This window comes from Sinohyriopsis cumingii, unplaced genomic scaffold (assembly GCF_028554795.1).
Source record: "Sinohyriopsis cumingii isolate HCF-2022 unplaced genomic scaffold, ASM2855479v2 utg000972l, whole genome shotgun sequence".
Taxonomy (NCBI): domain Eukaryota; kingdom Metazoa; phylum Mollusca; class Bivalvia; order Unionida; family Unionidae; genus Sinohyriopsis; species Sinohyriopsis cumingii.
In genome coordinates this window covers 1,221,489-1,246,536 of record NW_028315949.1, presented here as the reverse complement: position 1 = coordinate 1,246,536, position 25,048 = coordinate 1,221,489, and the positions used below count along the sequence as shown (strand labels likewise).

The window sequence follows — 25,048 nt, the reverse complement described above, 5'->3', positions numbered from 1 at the left end:
TATCACAAGTCCAAACGTATAGAATGTTCCGAATAAATTCCATCATTGAATGTGCTTATTTACCATATATATATATATATATATATATATATATATATATATATATATATATATATATATAATATATATATATATATATATATATATATATAACAATGATACAGCCCCTGATGTCTTTGAATGAATTTATAATATTTGCAAAAGAATGATTTAGTTCAAAATTTCAATGTGCGCTGTGCTTTTTAATTCCAATACATACATTTTAAATAAACGATTCCTTTCAAATTATATATGATCACAACTAACAACGATTATATAGACTGGTGTAAAAGCATTAATAAACAATTAATTTTATCAGAATCTTACATAAAACTCTCAGACACAATAAAATGATCAGGATGTGGGTCAAAAGTAAATCCATTCTTTTCATAAATATGTTCCGTAGAAAACAGAAAGTAGAAACCTCTTCATACTTTGTATAAGATTTGCTAATGTTGGCCATAATATACAGAAACTTTAACGTACCCTGCCATTAAAGAAAATTAGGCCTTTAATTTGAATGGAACTTTTAATTTTTATTATTTTGTATATGAAACGTAATTAACGTCTTTTAGTTTGGAAACCTTTCGAACTTTTGCTAACATTACACAGAGGGACAAATATTTACAGTGAATAATGTTTTACGTGGGGGGTGAACGTTGCCTTATTACAACTATAGATATCTGCAAAGTATATGTAGCACAACAATGATATTACTAATATAAATGAAATGACTAATACTTACCTTGTACTCAGCACTAAATTGCAGATTTGTATTCCTGTGCATGTTCGTAACATGCTCCTTAAGTTGTGTCAGCTTTATTTGTCTGCAAAAAAAGTCACCCATTTATTTTGTATGACAATATGACAGTATGAATATATACACACACACACATTAGGATTTAAGGATATAACGACAAGTCAGTACAAATGCCTAAAGAGTGTCCTTTAAAAAATGTACAATAGAAGAATTGCATAGAAACTTTACAAAGTTAAATCATTAAACATCAGTGTTAACAGACTTATTACAAAATGACAGATTGAATGCATAAAAACAATAACATGTAAATTCAGTTCAGTTGTGGAGTGAGAAATCTGATAATACTAGTTTGCAAGAGTTATCGAAAGCTTTAAAATCTAAATATCTTGCTAGACACTATTGTAAAACCTGTGGTGCAACAACTGATAACATCCACACAGACCTAGCATAGAGATGAGACTACTATGAACTCCAGTTTGAGACTTAGTTTTGATTTTCAGCCAGTCAAATACTAGATAGATAAGTAATTTACCATAAAAAACATTAGGGAGGAAAATTTGTAATTCTGTCTGCAGGGACGATTTATTTTTATTCAAAACTTTGTATAATTTCCAGTCGTGATATCGCATACCGCGTGGTGGTGGTGGTGGGAATCACTGTATATGCTGGTCGCTTCAAATCATTAAATAGAACGAACATCTAAGACTTTGATCACTAACACGTTATGTGAGAGCAGATCCAAGGCATGTTGTTCGTAGCTGGCTGTTCAATTTAAGGTGGGCATGAAATTAGCATGAAATCGGTGAGCAACATTGAGTATGAGTAGCACGTGTCGCCCTCTTTATTTAACTGTTAAGAAAGACATATATGTCTGAGGGAACTTAAGAATTGTTCACATTATGGAGCAGCCCACATAAACACACACACAGACACACGCACACGCACGCACACGCACATACATACACATACGTATATCGAGGAAAAGCCTGATGATAATGAAGCTTACATGACAGATGCAACAGGTGTTATTACTACGTACAAACTACGCATTCTTGATAGAATTGATTGCAGCAAATAACACAGTAATGTAGCGATAAAAGATTTCTTACCGGTGTACATTAGCTCTTGGTTTCATTTCTTGCTCTCTGTTATGCCTATTCGTGGCTTCTTCAACTAACTTTGGATCTTTAAAACACCTGGAATAGCAGTCAGTCATTGAAATGTGGTGTGTGAACATAAGGTTTCCAGTGAGGCACAATGCATCAAAAATTGAATAACCTAGGCTTTACATATAAAAAGGAAAGTGTGTTGGTAGCTATTTTATGTACTCCGAATAAAATCGTTCTGCATTCTTGTAAAACAAAACTTATTCAATTTCGACTGGCCGCAACATCTCATTCTGCTACGCGCTCAAGAAAAAAAGTAATCCCTTCTTAAATTAAAGTTAGTGAACTTGCATACTAAAACGTGTTTGGATTGAATAAATTGCAACACGGATTGTATGTTTTCTGTGTATAGTTCCTGACCATTTTGGTAAACATTTCGCTGTAATGCAGACAGTACATGGGTTGATAGTACAGCAGCAGCAGCTAATAGACGGCTTATTCATATATTGTTTTTTAGGCCCTGATCAATTGTACAGAACGCATCATTAATAGTCTTTGCGAACTGCATTTTTATACAACGCACTACTCATAAGGTGTACGGCAAAGGTTGTACATTCTAATTTTACACAAAGAGAATTGCTCCTAAGCTCAGTCAGAATCTAAAGTATGGATGTTTGGTTCAACCAATGTAATTATACACAGATTAACAAGCGAACAAACAGTGTTAAGTGAAAAAATTGGAACTTTGTGTATCATTTTAAAAATATTGTCTATTTACTGTAAAAATAGGTATGTGGGTTCGTAAATTTTGTATCCACTATATGTACTTCGAAGAGTGATGTTAATAAATAGAAATCAACCTAATATAAGCCAAATCCTTTGTTTACCTCCATTCGTTTGCTAATTTGGTAGAGTTTTGAACAGTTGGGCTAAAAATGCTGCTTTAAGTTCTAATATTTTCCCTATTTACAAAATTGATTAAATAGTAGAATTCTAAATTTCTCTTTGTCCTAAACCATAAGCCATCCACTTCTGATCCTCCGAATGGTTACTCAGAACCCCGGGCGAAAGGACTGAAAAAACTCACTATTTCACTTAAGCCAGTGGCCTTCAAAATTAGTCGGATGGCCCAAACAGCCACAGCCACCACCAGATCCATTAGTTTTTAAAATTTTATTAAAAGCGACGCACCACTGGTGGTCAAAATTAGGTGGTTTGCCCAATATCTAGACCAGTGATCTTTAAAAGATCCTCACAATCTCCACCACATTAAAACTGGTTCTAAAACAACAAAACCATGTCTCCAGTACATCCAAGAAAGCAAATAAAAAGTAAAATATTAAAATAATAAACGAACAAAAGATAAACAAGAAACAAAAATATTTACCCTGCTATACCTTAAAACGAAGAAAACGAAAATCAGGATAAGTAAAATCAGGATAAATAATTAAGTAAATACCTTAATAAATAAATAAATAAATAAATAAAAATAACAAAGAATCATGGTATCAACGGAGCCGCATATCCTCCAAGTTCCAGTAACATTGACTTATACATTACTGAGTTTACAGCCACATGATTCTTACAGAGTTTTAGATTTACAAATTTCTTTCCAAATAATTGAACAGAATGGTGTGAAACTAATCATGGACTATTATTCTCAATAAAAGTTTTAGTCTGTTCCAGAAAAAAACTATTTAAATTCTAAGGTAAGTAATAGTATTCGATGGTAGTTTTCTTATAAATATATTTATACAGTTTGGATACAATCTAGAGAAGTGTGAAGTTTGTAGAGTTTTATTGCATTCATACTGCAAAACAGGTAATATCTGACTGGACTCATCAATTAAATGAACAATTACAATCAGTAAATCTGGCGCAGGCGTAACGGCATAATAAATTCAGAGTTACACACACCTTAAAATTTACTCGTAGTAAAGGAATGGCTTTATTTATCAATCGGTATATAAAATAATTCAGCCATCTGTCAGGCATTCAGGCTGGATTCGTCCGAAATTGAGAGACAGTTAGTGGGTGCAGCTAACTTCTGATGAGAACATGGTGTTAAGGAACACAGGGAGTTAAAAAGGCTACGGATAAATCCGTCTGTGAAAAGGCTGTTCACATTGGGGACTTCGTGCAAGCAGTAGTGATCTCATTATGTGTCCCTTACTGTTGAGGAGCTAAGATACTTAGTAGGAATAGCACCAGCTGGAAAATGGGATTTTTTTCACAATACAGGAGTCAAAAAGTAAATCCATTTCCAGAAATACTAGAGTAGAATTATGCAAGCATGGCCAAAATTAATACATTTCATCTGAATATATGGTCAATAACTAAATAAGTTTACAATTAGCTATCTAATAGTGTAATGGGATGCTATCAGACAGCGTAAGCAAATTATTCTCAATAGACTTAGTACTTTCAAATCTTGGACACATTCTCTAACGACCATGCATTTCAGTTTTAGGATGACGAAAATTAACGAAATTAAGAATAATTTTGTTAAGGAAATAGAACATTACAGAGGTGTAAAAAGAAAGCATAAAACAGAATAGAATTTAAAAAAAGACTATGTAGAAGGTGGTGTGGTAAGTATTTCTGGTCAGCTGGGTATTTATGTCCTAGGTTAGGAGTTGCATGCTTTACAGGACTTATTATACATTAGCTTTTACATAGTGTGCTGGACTTTACTTGGGTTTGTTACCATAACTTTAAAAAAGAATATAGTAAATAATACATTTTAACACACAATACAATTGTAAACATTGCTATATTGTTATTTATATATTGCATTAAAATAGTTCTTTCGTCTTGAAAATGATACGAAAATCTTTAAGACGTCGTAGCGACGATTGGTTCAAACTCATGTAGAAAGATGATGAAGGCCAGTGGCCCAAGTGGCACAGTACTGTTTTCCATAAAGGTTGAAGGCCAATTACTTGGATTTTTCAATACAAATTGGGAAGACATGAAAAAGGGCCAGTGGGTTAAGACTAAAATGAGCCATTTGACCCAGAAATTAGAAATTTGGGCAATACTATTTAATTTTTAGATTTTTTATTTCTCAATGTATTAAAAATTGTGTCATAAATAAAGAGAAGTTTTGTCCAATCGTCTTTCTAACACCGTTTTCGGTCAAATTTGTCAAAATTCAGCTAAACCAGCAAAACAATGGCTGAAACATTTGTTGGTTGGCCAGGGATATAGACTTTATGTTCCATTGGTTGGCCTGGGAAATAGGCTTACATTGCTACATGCACAATGTATTACAATGGATTTTATTATGTGTGTGTATGTGTGTGTGTGTGTGATTTGGATTTTTAACGTAGCTTTAACAATTTTTCACTCATATCACTGCGGTGTATGAAGTGTGGCAGTTTATTGTAATGCACTGGGGCAACATGCTGCATACATGTATCATCATGTACCACCCAGTCACATTATTCTTACACCAGGTTGACCAGTCCTAACACTCACCTGTTAATGCTGAGCGCCAAGCGAGGCAGCTGCTAGTACCATTTTTTAATAAGTGTTTAGTATGACTCGGCCGTTATTCGAACCCGCGACATTCCACAGCAGACGCAAACGCTACAACCACTTAGGCCACCGGATTTTTACTGTCAAATTACACATGTTTTAATATTCTACCTGCCAGATCTGACTTCATACTCAGAGCTTGACCAGCAAGTATAAATACGACACACGTACTTGGGTTCTGCAACTTATACTAGATATTAAAATATCCCCGATATTTACCTGAAAAAAAGATGCAACAGGTCGAATATTCGCTGTCGCCCCACGGGTCAAGTGGCTAGTTATAGCATTGGGCGCGGTATTTTATTTTCCTGAATGTCCATGTATTGCATTGTCTTCAAAATGTACACTGCTGAATTGTCTACTCTTTGACATTTCACCATAGCATGATCTCTCTATCCAAAAAGAAATTTATGAGACAAACATTAAAATACTAAAATTCGCGAAAATCTAAGCCAACAGGTTTATATTCAAGAGAATGTTTACTTACACCATCCGTTTCCTTCTAAGCAGGAACACAACAACTATCGTTGATGCTGTCAATAATACCAACACTATAGGTACCGTTATTGCTACAGTAGGGTCATAATCTACAAAAAGAGAACATAAAACGTAGAAGCACGAGAAAATGATTAAATTAGTATAGAAATTACAGTGGAAAACGCACCATAAATGTATGCATCTATGTCAAGTGTAACGGCATATCCATTGAATTTGGAGCCATATTATTTTAATAGAACAGTTTATTCATGTCTGAAAGTTATTTATACCAGTTGATATGTTTTGTCTCTTATTTTCCTTGTTCTGGTACATGTATCTGATTTAAATTGGTATTGACATGAACATTGTAGCGCTTCAGATTTACCATTTTGCAAGAGATAAAATGAAGACACCATGACCCAAATTTTGTATTACCTGTTTTCATTGCTTCTGACCACTCACTCTCTGTGCAGCCGTTCGCTGTGCACATAAAAATCTTTACTCTATGAATAGAAAGCATATGTCATAGGAATATATGGACATAATTAAAGAGGAATAGCAAGTGTCTGTCCATGTCGTTCGAAATGTCATTTAGAAAAGCTATTAATATTGAATAAGCTAATGTAAAATGGAAGAATAAATGATTTGGACAATAATCGAGCTTTCGAAAGGGAATAAGAATGCTAGTATGTATGTATGTATGTATGTATATGATTTGTGTGTGTGTGTACAATTATATATATATATATATATATATATATATATATATATATATATATATATATATATATATATATATATATACTGACAAAAATGCAATACATGCTTGTGATTGTATTATGCTTTATATGCAACATACTATGCTACCTATTGTTAACGTGTAAAACATTAGTGTTAAGTGCTTACTTTATAGAAAAAAGACATTTTCTTTATATGGCACTGCTGAAAAATCTTTATTTAAGATATTGAAATAATCCACAAAATCGTTTATTGACATCAGAAAAATATCTTACGAAATACATTTCTAATGAAAAGATCGCATAAAATGGCAAGGAATATTACTATCTTTCTACAGCAAACATTTACTTCCAAAACGAAAACATTACTTGTATTCAGTGTTGGGTTTAAGGTAGCCGTTACAGTATGTGCCACTTGTGCCTTCGCAATCCTTCTCCTCTCCTATTATGTAACTCACAGATTCTGGCGTGTTCTGACTTCCAGTGGAGCGTCTCTGTCTGCTGTTAGATGCTTTGAGGAAAACATGCAGACTTTATTTAAAGAATTAATGATCTAAAAGAGACCGATTGTTCTCGAGATTTAATGCGGACTAAATATATATGCATCATTAGTCATTAGACACGAAAGCCAGACAAGCTGGAACGTGTCTTGAAGTGAGACTGATTTCTAGTTTCAAACCATACTGATAAAAATAAAATATAGCAAATAATGACATTGAGACCCATTATTTTGGATCATCATCAATATCACTCAAGAGTCTTCAGAGTTTTTCACTGACCGGACAAAACGAGTCAAACAAAAGCATGGAAATGAATGGTTAAAGATGGGTTAGAATAAATTATATACGATAAAAGAGTGTATATGTTACTAAATCACGGTAAAATAACAGCAAATAAACACAAATAAGTTCAAAATTGTCATGGAGCTAACAAATAAGCAATATACTTTAATTATACATCTTCTATTTAATAACTTGGCGAGCAATGTGGTCCTTATAATTAAGAGGGATTCAAGTTCTGGATCTCCCCACCACTATCAGGAGAGGGGAGGTTTGTACAATCGTCACTTAAATGAATACGTATTTTTATTTTGCGAACAAAATTCGGTGTCCAAAGTATTGTGTGTTATATTTTATTTTTATTTTGTGCACATTTGCTACGGGACTATTTATATTTAAGTAGGTATAATCTGCATATCTCTTACTGACAGCGGATGAGTAAGTTGGCGGCAGGCTGGAACACAACATTTTATTTTACATCAAAATGTATATTCCGACAATATTCATACTATAATAATTTTTGCAAATCAATGTTAAAAAAAGGAGTTTTCTATCTTAATATTATGAACTATAGTATTTAACCTAATTTATTTGTTATGTTAGATACGGATCACCATTAAAACACACACACACCTATATATATATATATATATATATATATATATATATATATATATATATATATATATATATATATATATATATATATATATATATATTGTTTTATATTTACATCTGTATGATTGAAAGTAACATAATTCAGTAAAAGTGCTCGTAACATAACGTATCTCGCCATGCAAAATACATAAATATCGCCTTCAGCTATCATGCAAATCATTCATTTCTTGATACTGTTTAAAATATTGTTCATTATGATGTAATGATATCATTGTATAAATTACTAAAATGCACTTGCTCTTTAGCTAAAATGCCAAAGGTTTATTATTGATTTAGTGAGAACCTTCACACCACTTTATCTGTACATATGCTTTTTTGTTATTTCTCTTTAACGTAATGGCTGATTTACCTTCAAGAATTATACCAATGCAATGAAGGTCCTTAAATAAAATAAGTTTCCGGAATATGAGGGTATAATGTTGAAATATTGTATTAACGTTTATAAGCAATCGCCAAAAAGCTTAGGATCGTATTTACTGTTATGTAACAAATTATGTTTTAAAAGTAAATTATCGTCAAAATGGTTTTTTATTTTTTTAATTTATAAACTCATCAAAATATTACTGTTGTTCTGTACTAAAATTTATGTCCTACCTATTGGAAGGTGCATATACTATTTTCGTCAAACGACGTGATAAAAACTTGTGTTCGTTTTATAACTTTAGACACATCATTGTGATATGATTCTGAGCTCGAGGCAAATGTATGACTTAGAAGCTTGGTAAAATGTTTTGTATTTTCAGACCACGGAAAATGTTAATATTGAAGCGCTATTTTGACAAATTACTAATTAGGGGCATTTAAAAATTACTTGTTATGGTACGTAAATCGTGCTATGACGTCTTGAAAGACATGTTATCTTCAACCAAAGTCCTCACACATGCTGTACAATTCAAGATATATGCTAAATTTGATATTGGATTAATACTATTTTAAGAACCAGTTCGTACAGTCAACAAAATTGAATATACTTATTAGTAGTGAACGGGGGCTGTTTGCGAACAATGGGAAAATACATTACAGACCCCCTTGGAGCTGTTTACCCACAAGGGTTTTCAGATTACTCTGAGGCTGCTTACGGACAATGGGAATTTAACATGGGAAACATTGGGACTGTTTACGGACAAGGGAAGGTTGGGTTTAATAGGAATGGCGACATTGTGGCAAGGGTGTGAACTGAATACGCGCTACTCTAGGGAGAGACAAGTACAGTAGATATATATGTATATATGTATGTATGTATATATATATATAACATAATAATAATAATAATAATAATAGTAATGAGGACTTTGTTTAGCGCCTAATGTTTAGAAGCTCTAAGCGCTTTACAACATTAGACAACACATATAAGATAAGAAACATAATAATATTATTACAAAAACAAACAACATGAAATTAAAAAAACATTAAACAATAAAAAAACATGCTGAGAATATTTCAGGTAGGAAATATTATTAGGTCTTTAAGTTTGTCCTTGCAGTGATCATTGTGTCTTTGTGTCTAAGTTCAGTGGGCAATTCATTCCACGTTGCTGGGCCCTGGTATGCAAAATAACGCTGTCCATATGCCTTTGTTTTCATAGTAGGAATAATGAGTAACTGATTGTCAGAAGAGGAGCGTAAGTATCTTGCTGGTGTGTACACATGGGTGAGGTCAGATAGGTATGTTGGACTAGAGTCCGACAGTGAAATGTAGCACAGAGAACAAATTTTGTGTTTGATTCTGGATCGAATGGATAGCCAGTGTAGGGTACAGAGCAGCGGGAAGGTGTGCTATGATCGTGGTACTCTAAGTATGATCCGAGCAGCTGTGTTTTGAACTTTTTGAAGTTTCTGGAGCAGATAGTGGGATGAACCAGACATAATTGAGTTACAATTGTCCAGTCTTGAAAGTGCTAATGAACACACAAGTGTTTTAGTGGCATCAACTGAAAGATATTTGCGAATTGAGCTGATGCGTCTCAGCTCAAGATATGCAGCCTTGCATATGTTCATGACATGTTGGTGCAACGTGATTGTATTGTCCAGAGTAACACCTAGGTTTCGTACTGATTTTGTGAATTTAATGTTGGTGTTGCTGATATTTATTGTTTGAGGTAAAGGATATGAATGAGAAAGTCTTTGTGTTGTGATCAGAATGGCCTCAGTTTTATCATCATTCATCTGCAGCTTGTTACAAGTCATCCATGATTTCACATCAGAAATGCACCTGTCTACACCTTGGATGGTAGCATCAACTTCAGATGGCTAGATTTGTATATTTGGGTGTCATCAGCGTACAACTGGTGAGACACTGGATGATGATCTATGACACTTGAGAGCGACTGAGTATACAAAATGAAAAGAACAGGTCCAAGAACAGACCCCTGTGGAACACCACAACATAGATCAACTGGGCTGGAGTGTATTCCATTTACAAACATACATACATAGATTGAAGAACATCAGTCTAGCACACTTAAAATATAAAATCGACTAAAATTATTTTAGGCAAGATAATAAATTAGTTTTGTCGGCAAAGATAAAATATAAAATATAAGATCGACAAAATTTTTTTTAGGCAAGAAAGCAAATCTTTTTGAGGCATATGAGTAGCCCTGAAAGGGGCCGTTAGCTTTTTGTTAACACCATTTCGTTAACATAGAGGGCTTTGCAAAGGTCTTCTTCTCTTCCTCAAACATCTTCTGACTTCTGGACTGTAGATGAGAACTCTCTTCAAACAGCCTTGTCTCTCGACATAGATCCTTCTTTTCCAAACGCTCATATCAGTGATCCGGATGATTGTCCATGATGATGTGACATACATGGTAAGACCATGCGGAACAGCAATGACGATTCGAGACTAGATCATTCAACGTTAGTCCACATCTTGTGACGAGAACAGGTGAAGGGAACGAAGTGAACCGGGGTTATTTATGGTGGAAGAGTGGATCATAACGGATTTAGTTTTTTCACCAATCCTAACACGCGTTACAAAATTCAGTCCCAATCTTGGAGTCTGTCTTCCAATCCGAAGAGATCTGCCTCTGAAGTCACATTTCCTATATTGATGCGCTAGCGTCTCTGCGCAGTGAAACAATGCGACAGAAATTTCAAACATGACGGAAACTAAAAAGTCGATTAATTGAAGTGCATTGGCCGTGGAGACGAGAAGTGATGGCATATCAGCGGCTACAAAAGTCAACACGATCATACTTTCAGAAGAGACTGATTTTAATTATGATTTAGTGGATTTTCTCTCTTTTTCGTAAGAATTTATTCCAGCACCAGCACCTTCGAAACCTTCTCCTTCCTTATCACACGTCAAAAATTTTATACAGAGGCAGAAAGAAGAATAGGAGAAATTTTTACAGCAGCAGAAAGAAGCAGAACAAGCTTTCCCCTTCACAAGAAGATGAAGAAGAAGAGGCAAGAAGAAGGAAACAGGAGGAGTCGGAGGAAGCAGTAGAGAAGAAACAAAGTCTAGGGGTGAAGGAGGACAGTGAAAGTCATATGGTGATGATACTCTTAGACATTTTGGCAGAGATAATGAGTCTGACACAAATGTATCAGACTTCTTTATTACGGCACAAGAGAAAATGACATTCCCGAGCCAAACAGTCCGACCCTGTTACTATGCCTGAGATACCACCCCTAGTGATTTCTACCAAATGATCGACAGGAGCAGGTTCAGAAGTATGCATTGGCGTAGGGAAGTTAAAGCTGATTGCTTTCAGCTGCTGAGTTTGTTTCTTTAAAAAACAAACACCCAACGGTCCTTTTCAGGGCCACCCACTTCTGTCGAAAAGAGATAGTATTCATTTTGCAAGAAATCAAATAAAACTCAAAATCCCTTTTTTTTTCTCACTTCGTACGTGTGTGAATGTGTGAGTGTAGGTCCTTATTCTAAAACCAAAACCAAGAGACACCTTTTCTGTATGGTCTATTCTGGTACAAATTTTACAATCCAATTCACAAAAGACTTTAAAAAGTTCATAGACTTCTTCTGCGTCTTTGTTCACTCTCTCTTTGTTTTTTAAATCTCCTCACTTTCACAGTTTTTTCCACCTCTTCTTCCACACTTTCTCCTCGTCTTCTTTTCTTCTCTTTTGTCTCTTTCTGGACGTGTCGGGGTTCTTGCTTTTGCAAGGGTACCTCTTCTGCTTCCTGTTTGGAACCCCACTCTTCCTCTTGCTCCTGTTGTTTCTTATGGGAGTCTGAAGACCAATTTCCTTTCTCTTGACAAAGATAACAGGTAGCTTGGCTTTTGTATCTTCTTACACATGTCTTGCTCTTTTGACGTTCTGGACATTATGTAGCCTAATGCACTTTCTTCTTACAGATATAGCAAGTATTTTGACTTATATTTCGAAAGGAGGGAGAGTAGCCCGTCGGCTTGTATGACAAAAAGTTTCGTACGACACCTCGCAAAACTCTGATCACAAGTTCGATCCGTGTTGACTCTTCCATCGTTCTGTTAGGTATGAGAGTGAAATAAATACTGGAAGGGAAGACACGGACCATTTATTTAGGGAAGACACTGGTCTGATATTGATATAGGACCCTTAGCGTTTAAAATGTAGTAATTTCACTCTTTGACGTCAAGATGAAACGATCACATCATTTCGTGGAGAAAGGAGAAGAAAGTAAGAGGCAGAAACGTGAATATCACCTCGCGCAGTAGCTGAAGTATTGGCTCAAATTCATGCCACTGGTTTTAAAGATGACATGAGTGAGCCAGAATCCAGACCCAGGGAGTCTACACCCAGCCAAAGTTCACTACCATTTGGAAACCCTGGAAAGTACTACCACTTTCGAGAGATCGAAATGTGGTCCTCTAGAAAATGTAGAACTACGGCTCAATGTACACGGTGAAGTTTAAATATTTCAAGTCCGACGAACCGCTATAGAAAGCAGAATAGTTCATCACCGAGGTGGGGGATTCTTTGTTAACCACACTGAAACAACAATGTGAAGCCAAAGAAGACGATCGCTTGAGACCTTCCATTTATCATGTCAGTTTGAAGTCACCAATTTGGATTGAATTTAGCAGCGCGGCAGAATTTACACCTTCTAAAGGCATCGATAAGATTCAACACGTACATCAATCCAACGACAGGTTTCCAATTACCGATGGAAAAGCGAAACTGTTCATGACCCACGTGTCTCTTCCTAAAGGGACAGAGCGAAAATGGGTGTTTTTGGCGGACGACATTCTCATCACACAAAACGTCTCGTCCAAATTAATAAACCTTAAGACAAGATGTGTTTAGCCATCGTGGTGGGACGAACGTACACCAACAAGAACAACGCGGCTGAATGGAAAAGAGCTTGTCAAACTAATCAACAATCGAACCGAGCCAAACAACGAAAAGAAGCAGAACTCCTGTTACAGTAGGCGGCGATATCCAAAGACATAAACTGTGGCATTCCTGATATGCAAAAACTGCAAGATGTCCTGCGGCGATATCCAAAGACATAAACTGTGGCATTCCTGATATGCAAAAACTGCAAGATGTCCTGCCTCTACTCTAAACCTTGAAAGTGCACCCACAAGAAGTGTGTGGACCTCTGTTGTTTCGAGGCAAAGATTGCAATGACGGAAAATACATTCACGTCTGTCATCACGATGAACATTTCGATGCCATCACTAGTATCTCCCCATTCCTGGGATACAGTTATTATCGTGAGAAATGTGACTAAGGATATAGCAAACGAAAGCAACAGAAGCATTGTGGATCGAAATGCTCAGGATGTTTGGCCTATCAACCCTGTCTGCATGAAGGACAAAAACTAGCGCATTGCCCTGCTTGTCAGCGCACATTTGTCAGTACAACCTGTTACCAACCACATCTGAAGTAATAAGGTTCACAGCAGAAAAGTGCTTTCCAACTCCTGAAATTGTGCCCTACTCGTGGACAAGGCATACGTATCAGCAATGCCAAGGCGCACGTATGTTCAGGAATGAAACGATGTCACATTTGTCACCAAATCGTGGACTTGGAACATGAATGGTACATTCAAAAATACCATTTCAAATATCAAGAGGAAGTAGATGACCAGAAGAAAGGGTATTTCATCTTTTATGATTTCGAATGCATGCAAGAGACTGAAATTTACATTCCTAATTTCTGCGTGGCTCATCAAACGCGAGAGAAATGTATCCAAGAGCCTATCTTTAGTGATTGCCATCACTGCAGCTAGATTCTTGGAGGACGCGAAAAAATCTTTCGGGGACCAAATACGCTAGCCGATGTCGCCCAATGGATCTTAGACCCCATCGACGAGAATTGGAGCCAAGAAGACATCAAACATTACGGAGATTTGTATCGCAATGTCACGGCGATGGGCCACACTTTCTCGGGGTACGATGGACAGTTTTCTTTGATATAGTATATGGAACAAAGTACCCAATGTCCTAAAGTCACTTTGAGTGGAGCCAAAATCATGTTCATGCAAGTTGGACAAGATCCGTTTAAAGATTGGATGAGTTACTTGACTATGCCACTGAGTCGAATGCCTAAAACGTTTGGAATGCCAGAAGTGGCCAAGGCTATTTCCTACACTTTTTCAACACCAAAGCCAATCAACACGCCGTTCTACCCCTATCACCTGAGTTTCACTACTACGATCCCGACAATATGCGTACCGAACAACGAGAAGCTTTCTACGCTTGATAACATACTTCGACTTTCAGGAAGAAATGTTAAAGCAATGTCGATAGGACGTGGACATTTTACGGCGTTGATGTGGAAAATTTCGAGAATAGTTCATGGAGTAGGGATGGATCGATACTTTGAAAGAAGCCTGCACCCTTGCCAAAGCGCTTTCCTTAGTGTACAGCCAACGACTCATGCCCGAAAACACCCTGGCTGCCAGAAGACCAATTTTGTCAAAACGCCAATTCTAGGTCAAAGCCCTATTCTGGGTACATTACTTGTTCGACAAGGAAGACAAAAGGATCCAATACGCCCGCAAAGGAGGGGGCAAAGAGACAATCGGAACGTATTCGGTGGATGGCTGAGACTTAGAAAACACCAAGACCGTGTACGAGTATAACGGTTGCTTATTTCCCGGATGTTCCATGTGCTACCCTCAACGTGACACTAAAAATCAATCTTTACAACGTACCATTGAAGACCATTGTGCCAGGCTACTTGTCAGCGACGCACGAATATAACGGTTGCTTATTTCACGGATATCCCATCTAATACCCTTAACGTGACACTAAAAATCAATCTTTACAACGTACCATTGAAGACCATTGTACAAGACCACTTGTCAGCGGCGCATGAAGTTAGAACAGCAAATATACCATGTGGTGGAAACGTGGGAAGACGGGTACACTCAATGTTTGAAAATCGATCCCGAATTGAAACGCATCGTGGAAAGTTACTAGTTGTTGGATCCACTGAACCCGCGATACAATTTGTACGAAGGATGGACGAATTCCACCTATTTGCTGTACCACGCTGACGAAGAGAAAGGAGAGGAAATCAAATACTTGTAGGCGTGTTCGCTGTATCCTTTCGTGTGCAAATATTGTCACTTTACCGCAGGGCACCCTCAATTGCTGCCTGAACACATCGGCTTGGACTACATTTAACAATACAAAGGATTGATTATATGTCAAGTCCAGCCTCTCATCGACTTGTACCATCCCATTTTATCTCACCATTGCCAAGGAAAATTGATGTTTTCCTTGTGCCGTACTTGTGCCGAAACGTGCAACCAAGACCGACCTTGTCAGCACACCCATGAAGAACGCGACTTGACGGGAACGTGGGTTAGTGGGGAATCATTTACCGCTCTGGACCTGGGATACCAACTGTTAGAAGTGTATGAAAGTTACCACTTTCCCAAGACAGAAAAATACCACAAGGGTGACCAAACTCAGAAAGGCATTTTCGCAGAATACGTGGATGCCTTTGTGAAACTGAAACAAGAAGCCAGTGGCTATCCTTCCTGGTGCCACATTCCCGAAGACTAAACGACATTCAAATAAATATACTGGGAGCAGGAAGGCATAACTTTAAATCACGTGGAGAAAAAGGAAGGAAGGCAATCGTTTGCCAAAGTGATGTTAAATTCCTTGTGGGGCAAACATGGCACAACGACCCTGTTGCCCAAGACAGTATTTGAGAGAACCTTCCCGCTACTTCCAGATGATTCACAACAAAACCAAATACACGGAACACGTGGACGTTCTTCGTGAGGATTTGATCTTAGTAAATTACGAAGAAGAACTGGACTTTGTAGAAGCCGAAGAATTTTGGAAATGTCATCATTGCGGCTTACGTAACAGCTCATGCTTGCTTAAAGTTGTACGAAGTTTTTGTACTGTTAGGAGATTGCTTGCTATTTTTTGACACTGACAGTGACATCTACATCGATCACCTCGGTCGCTGTTACCTTAAGATCGAAGGAGACCGTTTAAGAGCCTGGACGGACGAGCATCCCGAGGACAAAATTCAAAGGTTTGCTAGTGGCGGTCCTAAAAAGTACGGCTACGAATACCGTGACAAACAAGGAAAAGTGCACACGGATTGTAAAGTGACAGGATTGACTCTCAAGTATCTCACCAGTCCAGTGGTGAACTTTGGTGTGCTGAAAGATGCTTTGCAGTCTGGACAGGATGGAAACTTTACAGTGACCACCTACAAACCGCAAAAGATTGTACGCTTACCAACACACCAAATTGTCAGTCGGACTTTAGAAAAAGTCTATCAGATAGTGTACCAGAAGCGAGTGCGGATTCCCAATCAATTCACTTTACCGTACGGTCACGTCGATATTGGTCACCAGACAGAAACAACCAAGAGTCAGTACCATTCAAGACAAAAATGGAAAATGCCTCACAGAAGCAAGTGACATTGCAGAAAGATGAGTATTGCAAATAACTCTACAACCATCAGTCCACAGGAGACCCAGAGGTGTCTGAAGTTCCAAACTTCTCAAATGATGATGACTTCCCCATTTTCAAAGAAGAGTCAGCAATAAGAACACTGAAGAATGGGAAGGCAGCTGGAGTAGACAACATCCCAGCTGAACTTATCAAGAATGGGGGAGAATCAGTGAAAGAGCTACTAACAAAAATCTGCAACAAGATCTGGCAGACAGGTGAATGGTCAACACAATGGACCCAGTCACTGATTATAACACTTCCCGAAAAAGGCAATCTCCAGCTGTGCCATAATTACAGAACTATAAGTTTGATCAGCCATGCTAGTAAGGTAATGCTGAAGATCATCTTGAACAGACTGAAACCACAAGCAGAAGAAATAATCGCTGAAGAACAGGCAGGGTTCCGGAGTGGAAGAAGCACAACAGAACAAATATTCAATCTCAGGGTTCTGTGCGAAAAGTACTCGCAACACCAACAAGACATCTATCCTGTGTTCATAGATTTCAAAAAGGCCTTTGACCGAGTGTGGCATGAGGCATTGTGGGCCACAATGAAGAAGTATAACATGGGTCAGAAGTTATCCAATACCATCAAGCAGCTATACGCCAAGGCTACCAGTGCAGTACTTGCTCAAGGTGCTGTGGGGGACTGGTTCCAGACAACAGTGGGAGTGCGTCAAGGCTGTCTCCTGTCACCCACGCTTTTAAACATCTACTTAGAACGCATCATGAGCAAAGCCCTGGAAAACCACTGTGGGACAGTCAGCATTGGAGGGCGTAACATCACCAACCTCCGCTTTGCAGACGACATTGATGGGCTGGCAGGCAGTGAAGATGAGCTAGCCACCTTAGTGAAGAACCTGGATGAAACAATTTCCAGATTTGACATGGAGATAAGCGCTGAGAAGACAAAACTGATGACAAATAGAGGCAAACAAATCTCAGCCAAGATTAAAGTCAGAGGACATCTTGGTTCCATAATCACCGAAGAGCGATCAAGAGCAGAAATTTTGTCAAGAGCAGCACAAACAATGGCAGCTATGTCAAAGCTAAGACCCATCTGGAGAGACAAGAATATTTGTCTGAAAACTAAAATCAGACTATTGCGAGCTCTAGTCATCTCACTATTTTTGTACTCATGTGAGGCATGGACCCTGACAGCAGCATTACAACGAAGAATCCAGTTACTTGAAATGAGATGCTACAGAACCATCCTTGGCATCTCTTACATGGACCACATCACAAATGAAGTGCGTAACACCATCAGGCGCGATGTAGGCCAATATGAGGACCTCCTCACCACCGTCAAAAAGAGAAAGCTCAAATGGTATGGCCATGTCACTAGAGCCAACAGTCTATCCACAACAGTCCTGCAGGGCAGCGTCCAGGGTGGCAGAAGGAGAGGTAGACAGAGAAAAAAGTGGACTGACAACATCACAGAATGGACAAGGAAAAGTTTTTCGGAGACACAGGCATTGGCACATGATCGAGACAAGTGGAGGGAACTGGTCAGATGTTCAGCAGTACAGTGCCTCAACGACCACACTAGGTCTTGAGACTGATGATGATGATGATGATGATGATGATGAATAGCACAGAAAGCGAATCTTTAACCAAGGCAATCTGACCAAACTAAGCTGATTCCTCCTTGCAAACAAGTGACAACTTTATCTTATATCTGCTTTTGAAATACCTGCTGTACTTTTTATTGATTCGGATAAATGTCACATGCTTACCTCGGAAAATAATTCTTTTCATCTTTAACATCGTGTCCTCTATAGTAATATGTTCCATTATTTTTCATATGTGACACAAAATGTTACTATCCTTATTTTTGAGTTTCACACAAAGTTTACTGAATATTGTTTTTCGTATTTCACAACTCTGTTCGGTATCATATCAACAAGCAATTCGTCTTTGATTCGCAGTTCATGTATCAGATAAACTTTTCTCCTCTGAGATGAGCTCGAAGCTGATTGAGAATTGTGTGGTAGGTAGCTATTGCTATTTTACACGACGCATATTTGTTCTCGTATTTGGGCTCGATTTTTTATAAAGTTCTTGCTGATAATACAATACCTGCCTCTGACACTATCAGAAGTAATTGATTTGCGGTTTCTACTGCTGATGCTAATCCCAATTTTGTAAGTAATATAGGAATGTAGGTCAGTACACCTATTATTTTGCTGTAATATTTTCTGGCGCGTGTGACGTAGTAAGGTTTTTATGATAGCAGTCTTAGTATTTGATCAACTCGTCCCTGTCGTTGTCTGAAAGACCTGATGAGATATGACTTAATCAATAATTTCGTTTTTGTTATTATGAAATTGTTGCAGTTGTTATTTCAATTAAGGATGTAAATGTATTTTCAGCATAAGCTTTATCAACCAGAGCACAAAATGTACTATTAACAGGATCAGCAAGAAAATCTCTCTGTACTTATTATATAGTCCAGATGAGATATCATTGTATCTGGTATCTGTTACAACTTTATGATCTGATGGTGAAAATAGAGGATCAAAATTTGTTGGTACTTCAGTAATATCATTGACTCTATCACGATAAATTCTTCTTTTTCATTAATGTAACTAACAACATAACATACCTGTCCCGGTTTAAATTTTTTAAGTATTATATATTACCTAAGAATTGTATATACTGTTGCAAAACTCAAAAGACCGCGAATATCTGCTTCTTCTATATTTATGTCGTTGACGGGTCGGTTTAGGTATCCAGTTATAATCTCTTTGATATTTCTGTCTTTTAATTCTGTCAGTAACTTTCCAGCATTTTGATAGTTTTTCAACGCCATTTGTTTAGAACTATTGTGTATTTCATAATCTTTATAAATTCTAGGTTCTCCAGTTGTAATATCGTCAAGCCCCTGATAAAATATGTCTCGTTGGACATCATTCTATGATTTAATTCTATATTCAATTTCTTATACTGCAGAATTAATGTGATATACGTTATACGTATTTATTATCGGTGAGAGAGCCTATTAGAACTAGATATGCTGTCGTTAGCAGCTTAGCATTTGTACTTTTTCTACATCAAACATTTCCAAAGAACGTCTTTTTATCATAATAGTCAATACCGAGTACACGAAATATTGAACGTTTAGCAAATTTTTGTTTGAACTTGCGATGTTTAGAAACTTGTGTTTCTTTGTTTCAGTTAGTTTGTCAAGTTCATCATAATTGTTTAGTCGCTCCTGCTCTGGGTTTTTACCACCATGAAATTTTGTTTTTACAAGGTTAGATTTGTCGATAGTCAAGATATTTTGTTTATTTAGCTCAAGGAACGTATTTATCAACAACTTTTCAACTTTTAATCCCTGTTCCTCAAAGTCACTCACAAGACATTATTTACTAATTGTATTAAAGTCTCTAGTTGAAGGCCTCTCATTCTTGCAACTCTAACAAAGTTTTACTGTTTTCATTTAAACCGAGTGAATCTAACGTTTATTTTTTTATCCTCAACACTTTCTGGGCTTAGCGAATGAACAACAGCTATTTCGATCTCAGGTTTTGGGTTTAGTATAGAATTATAAAACTCTTTTGTGACTCTGATCGATGGATAATCAATAGACATTATATACTACAGTATCACATTAAATCGTCAAGTGTATATATCTGAAACATCGTCAAACCTGGGTAAGTACCTCTAGTGTCGAAAGCATAAATGGCAATACGAGTAATTGCATATGGTTACTCTCAGATCAAGTGAAAATTTTTTGAGAAGTGGTGGTAGTACGAACATGCAATTCCTGTGCATCGTAGTTCAGTTTAAATCATCTTTCGATCCTACTAATTTCCAGTTGTAAATGTGTCAGATATTTGCATTTATTCGACCTCGTTATTGAAATTTCCACGTTGCTACGGTTTCTGGACATTGTATTTTAATCCAAAAGCCACTTAATTCTCCGTTGTTGGTCCACTCTAACCCACAATAAAACCCCAACGATTATTAACAGTATCAGCGATATGTGAAATATGACCGACACTATTTTAAACTCGTTTTATGCTGCCTGCTACAACACTATCCAAGTACAGTTTATTCACAAGATCGGATACATCAGCAGGTACATGCGTAGTTTTCTTTTTGGCAACCATAACGAACGCTCCTGTAATTGTACCTCATGCTTTTTTAAAGATCAGCGGCATCCGCAGCGGCAATCGTACTTACTGATGCTATACGTATATCAACGTCCACGTGCTGTTATTTGTAAGATCCGATGCGGCAATTGCGTTATACGATGATGTGATTTTTTTAGCGCTCATGTCTAACGTACCTGTTATCGTATCACCAGATTTAATCACAAAATTGTCCTTGACAAAATTTTCATTTGTTACAAAAGTGTCGTCGGCGAACGTTGTATTATTGAATTAAATATTAAGTATTAATTTCCCGTCCATATTTATTTTTTCCAGCTATTGTTCCACCAGTTAGTGACAACTTGTTATTATCGATCGCCTTAAGCTCAGCATAACTTACAACTTGTTTGTTATTCAGTTCAGCAGGAGGGTATTCAGTTTCTACATTCATTATTTTATTACCTGCCATGAGTTTTGATCCACTGCTCAACGATAACTTACTATTATGGATCGTCTTTAGTTGGGAATAGCTTACGGCATGTGTTATCTTTATGGCTTGTGTTATCTACGTTGCTAGGTGGATATGTTGTTCAAGCTTTATCACTCACTGACCTGACATACTTAAGTTACCTGTCATTGTATCTCTTCATTGTCTAGATAGTTTGTTAGATCTGCGTGAGTTGTAATTGCTGTTGCTGTGTTTTCTGTTCAGATTCTGCTAAGATTCCAATTAACGTGCTAAATGTTGTGTAATAGCTCATTATTATTTTTACTGCGCGATAAAATTTAACTTTCACCGCCTGATAAAATGTAATTCTATAAAATACAGTTTAAAATAGAATAAGCATAATTAACTTTGAAATCTTCACAAACACGACCTACCTGACTGCCATTATCTGATAATAGGACGAACTACATTAGGCCTAACTAACTTGCTGATGAATCAACTACGATAGAATTTATATTTACACATTAAATCGATGCAGGAGAAATTTGAGCTTCTAAGTGAGTATAACGAAAAACTAAAAATTGAACTTTGGTGAACATATTTTTATCATAAAACAACCTGAAGATCTATTTCCAGTTGCCGAGCTAGATTTGGACGATGAGCATAAAATAATTGTGTTTGATAACATTCCACTCAGCAACCCTGAGATGGATTAGATGAAATCTTATTTTTGCACTGTTGCGCAACATAAAATGTAATGCAGTTTATCTAGCACGAGATTTTTCATAATGTCGATTGATTTATCAGGCGAAATACAGATTGTTTTAAATTATTTGATGGGATTGACGTGCACAATTTAACGCGAGAGCAGTGTGAAGATGTATTAAAAGATAAATTTGCGGAACTGGCCAGTGAAAGCACAATTTATTTTCATTTGATAAAATAGCACGAGATCGAAATTACATGTTTAGATGTGTAATAGACAAGATATTGGACTTTGAAAATTAATCTAACAGATACTTATAAAAATGGACACGAAACGAATAGAGGTTTTAAAGAAATGTTTGCAACATGAGCCGCATTAAAGAAAAAGGTTCAGCAGGAATGTCGCGGGCAACAACAAACAGCAGAATAAACTGTTATACTTTTAAGACCTGTGACTGAAGCTGTACCTTGGAAACATCCAGATATTTCTTCAGCAACACCAGAAGAACAAAAAAAAATATTAGAGAAAGGACTACTTGGTCTAGTTGAAGAAAGATAGAAAAAAAACTGCAGAATAAATTGTTGAGCGAACATTCTTAAGCCCAAAAGGAAATGATACAGAACATTTACGAGCAGAGAATATCAGAAGAAGAAACTCAAAATTTGATCTTAGTGCAAATTAAAGATGACCAACTACAACAATTTATTAATACGCCAAAAATCAACTATTGATGAGATTACTTATTGAATATATAACATTCGAGAAAGAATTATATAGAGAATCAGCGCTCGTAGTACAATTTAATAAACGAAAGACGATGAAAGGAATACAATCGTTATACAACTAGAAATAATTAGAGCAAATAATGAAAGCGCCTCGGACGATATGTAATCAGCTGATGATCTGTTGAAAGCAAGACATTTATATGACAAAAGAGGAAAAGGTACTATTGCAGGTCATTATATTAAGATAATGAGACAAATAATAAAGGGAATAAAAGAGTTTACCGATGGAAGAATATAAATTAAGTACACTTTAAGGATATCTTTATAAGATACGAGTAGAGGAAAAGACAGGCAACGGCGTGAAGCTCTATAATTCTGAAGCTGAAATGGTTGATCGACTAATTATATCAATCTCATCAAAAGAAGCCGGACATATAATGACACAAATCGACAACAAAATCTTTGATGTTTGAGATGATCTCAGATCATACGTTTATCTAACATCCGACGAATATTATATTTTATATAGTGATCTTATCACACTGCAAAGCAATCCGAGTTTTATCTATCAGATAAAATAAAAATGTTATCAACTACATTACTACTTAATTTATCTTAGAATGCGGCGGACATTTCTATCATTTATAATCTACCAATCGAACTTAACATCCATAATCAACACGAAATATGACTAGTATCAGCTACTGTCTGGTACTCAATGGTAAATGTGAAAACTAGCATCAATGATGATTTTACGTTTGGAGTAAGAACAGGAGGTGTTTATTATATGGAATTCTCTTACAAATCTAAATAAAACCCATAATATCTTATAAACAGCGGAATCTCATCAGATAATTTGGAACTCATTCCAAACGATAACACACTACGATCAAGAATAACATTAAAAAACAACTTGTTCATCGATTTCAGTAAAGAAAATACAATTGGATCATTACTTGGATTTAATAAACAATGGTATGGATCTGCAACAGTTGCAACAATACTGTATGAGAGTGAATCAGCTGTCAGCATCACAGTAATAAACACGATTTTAATAAATAGCAACTGGATATTATTCAGCATGATGTAGCCAAGGACAAACAATTTATTGAGTTTCTCCTGATGTTCGACCTGTCTCGCTAATGCAAGTAAATCCAAGACAGATAATATACTATCCGATTAGTGTCGAATATCAAGTATCTTCTATCACGATGACGCTGCCTGATCAATCAGGGCGGCAGCTCAATCTCAAAAACTAAATTGCAGCATATTATCTGTACTTGAGGTCGCAGTGAGTTCTGCTCACCGGCATCATTTTGATCGGATCGTTTATACAACAGGAGGTTTCTTCGGAAATATATTCTCTGAAAGAGTTGAAAATATACCTGGAATTGCAAATATAGTAGAACCTATTGCGTTAGACGCATCAAAGGCGTTTGCTACTGGGGCTTCATCTTCAGCGGGCAATGCGGTGGAACAAAAGATTGCTAATACAATGAAGGAGAGAATGCTTTGCACTCCTCCAAGTGCACCTATCGCAAGCAATTTCACAAATAGCACCAACATCATAAATTACTGCGGCGTTGATAAAACTGACAAAAAACCTGCTATTGCTGCCAAGCGTAGAAATTATTACAAAATTAGTAACTAAAACACGACCTCAAACCGCGACGCGGTTCGTTGGTGTTGCCGCAGTTTAGTGTAAAACGCTCGTGATTTTATCTAACAATTACAAGCAAAGAATGTCTATAAAAATCATCTTGACCTGACCGAGGAAGTAACTATAGAGATATCAACAACAGATTTAAATATTGTTGAGTATCTCGATGAAAATTCAAATAAGCCTGATAAGCAATACATCAGGACGTTCAATACACTCGACGAAGTTATGTTTCTATTACCGCATAAAGCCATACTTGAAGTAGGAGGAAGTATAAGAACATTAGCAGCTGGTAATATTACTGCTTCTACTCAAGTATCAGTCATGAATAACGAATGGAGTTTGTTCAAAAGCGCAAGATATCAACTGGCTAATCAAACCGTAGAAGATATTTCTATGCACTTGCTGATA

General features: G+C 36.7%; 1 protein-coding gene across 1 annotated transcript in view; it reads right to left on the bottom strand.

The window, feature by feature from the left end:
• Nucleotides 1-784: 784 nt before the first annotated feature.
• LOC149772934 (uncharacterized) overlaps nt 785-25,048 on the bottom strand; it is a gene marked incomplete at its 3' end in the record, with an annotated part of 39,187 nt that continues 14,923 nt past the window's right edge. Inside the window, exons 3-7 of the mRNA XM_089947100.1 lie at nt 7,029-7,170; nt 6,358-6,425; nt 5,933-6,032; nt 1,909-1,995; nt 785-866 (exon numbers count right to left, since the gene is read on the bottom strand). Coding sequence (XP_089803226.1) covers nt 785-866; nt 1,909-1,995; nt 5,933-6,032; nt 6,358-6,425; nt 7,029-7,170 — 479 coding nt within the window. The remainder of the gene's footprint in view (nt 867-1,908; nt 1,996-5,932; nt 6,033-6,357; nt 6,426-7,028; nt 7,171-25,048) is intronic.